Source organism: Elephantulus edwardii, unplaced genomic scaffold (assembly GCF_000299155.1).
Source record: "Elephantulus edwardii isolate Elephantulus edwardi_28Jun2011 unplaced genomic scaffold, EleEdw1.0 scaffold00014, whole genome shotgun sequence".
NCBI lineage: Eukaryota > Metazoa > Chordata > Mammalia > Macroscelidea > Macroscelididae > Elephantulus > Elephantulus edwardii.
Window position 1 is genome coordinate 25,875,315 of NW_006399764.1, and position 4,675 is coordinate 25,879,989.

The 4,675-nt window shown below is 50.2% G+C and overlaps 1 protein-coding gene across 1 annotated transcript in view; it reads left to right on the forward strand.

Moving 5' to 3' along the window:
• The window catches only part of GLDC (glycine dehydrogenase (decarboxylating)), a 99,380-nt gene that overhangs the window by 80,754 nt on the left and 13,951 nt on the right, over positions 1–4,675 (forward strand). Inside the window, exons 19-20 of the mRNA XM_006881305.1 lie at positions 1,082–1,194; positions 2,351–2,492. Coding sequence (XP_006881367.1) covers positions 1,082–1,194; positions 2,351–2,492 — 255 coding nt within the window. The remainder of the gene's footprint in view (positions 1–1,081; positions 1,195–2,350; positions 2,493–4,675) is intronic.

Below are 4,675 nucleotides of genomic sequence, written 5' to 3' on the forward strand. Positions count from 1 at the left end.
CTTCTTGCCACTAGGCCACCAGAGCTCCCTGGATGATGATATTATATTAGACTCATGGTGGCCATGATGGCCATCGTGGCCATATTAACATACAACACACACTGAGAGCACTGGTCCTAGAGGAGGTGACTGGAGATGTGCAAGAGGAGAGATAAGAGTTGGATGGAAGTAGAAGGTGAACTTGATTCCATGGGCAGAGTTGTAAGGCAGCGGGAACCCCCTGGAGGATTGGCTACCAAGTTCTGGACCCCGATGGATATGTTGGACCAAGTCCTTAACTGGCTTCAGTGTCATCAGTGATGACATAGCTGAATCGTTGTACCCCCAAGGGCACACTCCTGAGGACATAGTGGGTCTCTGTAGTTACTACCGTGAGGAAATGGGGGGGCGTCACAGGAGGAAGGAATGTCATATGTTCTTTGAGGATCTTATCAACCACTTGGGTTCTTTAACTCTCACTCTCAAGATGACTGCCTTTGCTGCTCTTAGAAACGTGGTCCAAACATTAGCCTTTGCATCCATTGCGATCCATATTTATTCTGAGTACCCATGTGGCAGAAATACTAGCTGGGGTGATGGCGTCTGGATCATCTCTGGAGAATTCTCAGCCTCCCTCCATTCATTTCCCCTCTGGTGGCCCCCTAGTCCTCCCTGCGGGGTGCCCTCAGGCTGTTCCCTCTTGTACCGCATGTGCATATGCAGCACAGGCAGAACTGCAGGGGACCAGATACCTGGATCAGTAGCCCAGAGGCCCTTCTTTGAGTGATGGGCTCTGCCTCTCCTCCCTCTTAGGAGGATAAGTAGGAGTGAACTGTATATCAAAGCTAGATTTTTAAATCTAAATGAGTCTATAGGGTCACTTGTTGTTTCTATATATAGAAACCAAAAGACATTCTGAGTGTGGGATGCCAAGTTTAGACGACTGACCTTGGCCAGTATTGAGGACACTTTTGGAATATCAGAGACATGGTTCTGTTGTGATTGGCCTCCTTGTCTTCTGTTTCTTGGAGATGTGGCAGGGGGCTTGCACATTACCCTTCAGCACTCCTGACTTTGTCATTTCATTTGTCCTTTGTGGCAGGTGGGACTTTGTCGTCCTGGAGACTTTGGGTCTGATGTCTCACATTTAAACCTTCACAAGACCTTCTGTATTCCCCACGGAGGAGGTGGCCCGGGCATGGGGCCCATTGGAGTGTGAGTGCTGGGCAGTGGGCTTGGGCAGCTTTGGGGGTGGAAAGGGAAGAAGGTCTGCACAGTCCCCATCAAGGTCTTATGGGTCAAGGCTGCCTTACTGTGGAGTGAGCCTCGGGGAGGTAGGCTGGCACAGTGGGAGGGGTGCTTGTCTGTTAGGTCAGAGGGAAGCCTGAATTGATTGCATCTGCCATGGAGCTTGGTTGGTCTTACTGAGTCCTCGTGGATACCTGTGGATACGTGACTACTGATAGTCACACAGACGGATCTTAGGAGCTCTGGTGGTGCAGGTTTAGGGCTCCAACTCCTAACTGAAGGGTCATCAGTTCAAACCATAGGAGAAACATGTGTTTCCTTAAAGATTACAGCCTTGGCTATGGGATAAGGGTGAAAGGGAAGTGGGGCCACGATAGAGGAGGATCAAATGAAAAGGAGGCTGAGTTATGATGGAGAGGAGGCAGAACCAGATGGAAAGGAGGTGGGACCAGATGGAAAGAAAGTGGAACCAATTGGATATAGGGCAGCGCCAGACAGGAGGTGTGGCTGTGAGGAAGAAGAGGTGGGGCCAGATGGGGAGGAGGCGGGGCCAGATGGAGAGGAGGTGGGGCCAGATAGAGAGGAGTGATTAATGTAGATAAAAACACTACTAATGACTCTGTTCGGAAGCAGGAGTGGCATCCACTTCCTAAACTACATGCCTCTGGAAATGTTATGAACTTTGATAAATATCAATAGTTGTAGAGAGGCTTTCAGGCCTTTTGTTCACAGGGTTGCTATGAGTTGTGCTTGACTTGAAGGAAGTCAACAACATCAACAACAGTGACACTGTAGGGAGCTCTGGTGGCCTAGTGAGTGATGAGTTGTATTGTCAGCCTAAAGGCTTTCCCTCGGGGAAAGATGGGCAGTCTCCTCACATCAATGTCTAGCCTTTGGAAACCCTGTGGAGGGTCAGCTGTGAGTGATTTCCAACATGACAGCACACCACAAAGAACGAGGCAGGACTCGGAGGTGAGGGTGACAATTCTGCTCTTCAGAGGTGTCAGGTCCGCGCTGCTGTCGGTTCCCAGCTCAGAATAGAGCTTCCCTAGACAGCCCAGCACATGCCATCCTGGTTGAACTGGACCCTTTTACATCTTTCAAATCTCTCCTTTCAACACAGGAAGAAGCACCTTATCCCCTTCCTGCCCAGCCACCCTGTCACGGCAGCTACGCTGGATGCATCTGCGCAGCCGGTGGGCACCGTGAGTGCAGCCCCCTGGGGCTCCAGCTCCATCCTGCCCATTTCCTGGGCATACATCAAGGTGAGGCGGCAGCACTGGGGAGTGGGCACAGCGAATGGCCAGTGGCTTCCTGGATGGAAGATGCGACTCAATGCGGAGTGGTCGGGACTTGGGGGGGATCCTGCCCTGAGTCCTGAGTTCAAATTCGGGCTTCAGACAGCTCATCCCGGTTCAAGCCTATGCTGAGAATGAGCAGTTCTGCCCCCAAGATGGAATCCGAATGTCTGTTTTAACAGGGTCCCTCGTGACTGCTGGTACATGTAAGAATTTGTTAGTGGCTTTTGAGTCGAATACCACTCAGAGTGACCCTATGACCCTGTCATATCCTGTGCTGTGCTCATCTTCTCTGACACACTAGAGCCCATTACTGCAGTGACTTTTCAGTCCATCTCATTGAGGGTCTTTCTCTGGTCAGCTGACCCTCCACCTTTCCAAGCATGCTGTCTCTCTCCAAAGAATCGTCTCTCCCAAAACATGTGAGACGAAGCCTCCTATCCTTGCCTCTAAGGACATTCTGGCTGCACCTTCTCCGAGACACATCTGTTCTTTTGGCAGTCAGTCTGTGGCATATCCAGTGCTGCTCCCAACACCACAGCTCAAAGGCACACATGTGAAGATGCAGATTATGAGTATGGGTTCCTATGCATAAAAATTTCCAATCACTCATGTATGCATAAGAATTCTTCAAGATTCCGCCTTTCTACAAAGAAGCCAAGAAGGAAGTCCCTGCCCCTCCCCAAACTGAAGTCAAGGCAAAGGCATTAAAGGCCAAGAAGGCATCCTGAAGGGCATCCACAGCCAAAAAAAAAAAAGAAGATCCGCACGTCACCCACCTTCCGGCAGCCTAAGACGCTGAGACTCCGACGGCAGCCCAAATACCCCCAGAAGAGCGCCCCCAGGAGAAACAAGCTTGACCACTATGCCATCATCAAATTTCCCCTGACCACTGAGTCAGCCATGAAGAAGATAGACGATAACAACACGCTTGTGTTCACAGTGGATGTCAAGGCCAACAAGCACCAAATTAAACAAGCTGTTAAGAAGCTCTGTGACATTGATGTGGCTAAGGTCAACACTTTGATCAGGCCTGATGGAGAGAAGAAGGCCTGTGTTCGACTTGCTCCTGATTATGATGCTGTGGATGTTGCCAACAAAATTGGGATCATCTAAACTGAGTCCAGCGGGCTAATTCTAAATATGAATTTTTCTCACCAAAAAAAAAAGAATTCTTCAAGATTCCACAGGTGGTTCTCTGTCTCATGCACGTGCTTTCTCTTTTGTTCTTGTTTGCTAACTCACACCTCTCTCTCTCTCTCTCTCTCTCTCTCACACACACACACACACACACACACACACACACACACACACGTCTGCCTAAGAATCATCTAGGGATCTTAAAGTGAAGAGTCTGACTCAGTCTGTCTGGGGTGGGAAGGCAAGGCCTCAGCAGGGGATCGAGCCGGATCTAACTGGTTGGAAGTCCTGCCTCCAGTCCAGCCCATCTCTTCTCCATCACCATTTCCTCTGGGTTCTCCTGTGGGTTGAACCTCAGAGGAAATGACCCGCCAGACATTTTTCCAGACAGGATTCCGTGGCATGAGTCACATGGATGTTCCGACGAGCCGCTTGGTTTCCTGAAGGATTCCCACGGTCTCTGCAAGAAGCCCCAGTGCGCGCCCCACCGATGGGCACTTGGCTGAGCGCCTGGGTGAACCTGAGGGGCTGGTCTCACTTTGCTGTGTTCCCTGGGGGTCTGGGGAAGGATAGAAAGTGACGGACTTGCTTGTGCGGAGGTCCCAAGCTTCTGTCCCCTTCGGCGCCCGTGGAACTGTGCTCTCCACGGTAATCAACCTTTGCTGGGAACAGGCCTCCTTCCCTTTGTCTTTCTCCAGAACTCCCTGGCACTGAGGATTGTTTTGTACTGCTCTTATGTGGGCTGGCCTGCCCCAAGGCCGACAGGACAGTGCTTTGGACAAGTAACTTGTCCTCATGTTAATGACAACGGTCATTCCAAACGGACCCCCTCGCTGAAGGAAGGCGGCTGTGCTGCAGCCAGACCCCAAAATGAATTATAAGGTCATGCTGGAAGCTTCTTTGAAGCTGTTACTCTTTTTTTTTTATTTTAGTGTTTATGAATGCCAAACTTAGATTACATGGATCCCAATCTAAAATTTGGTCCACAAAAATATTTAAGTTTTCTTCCT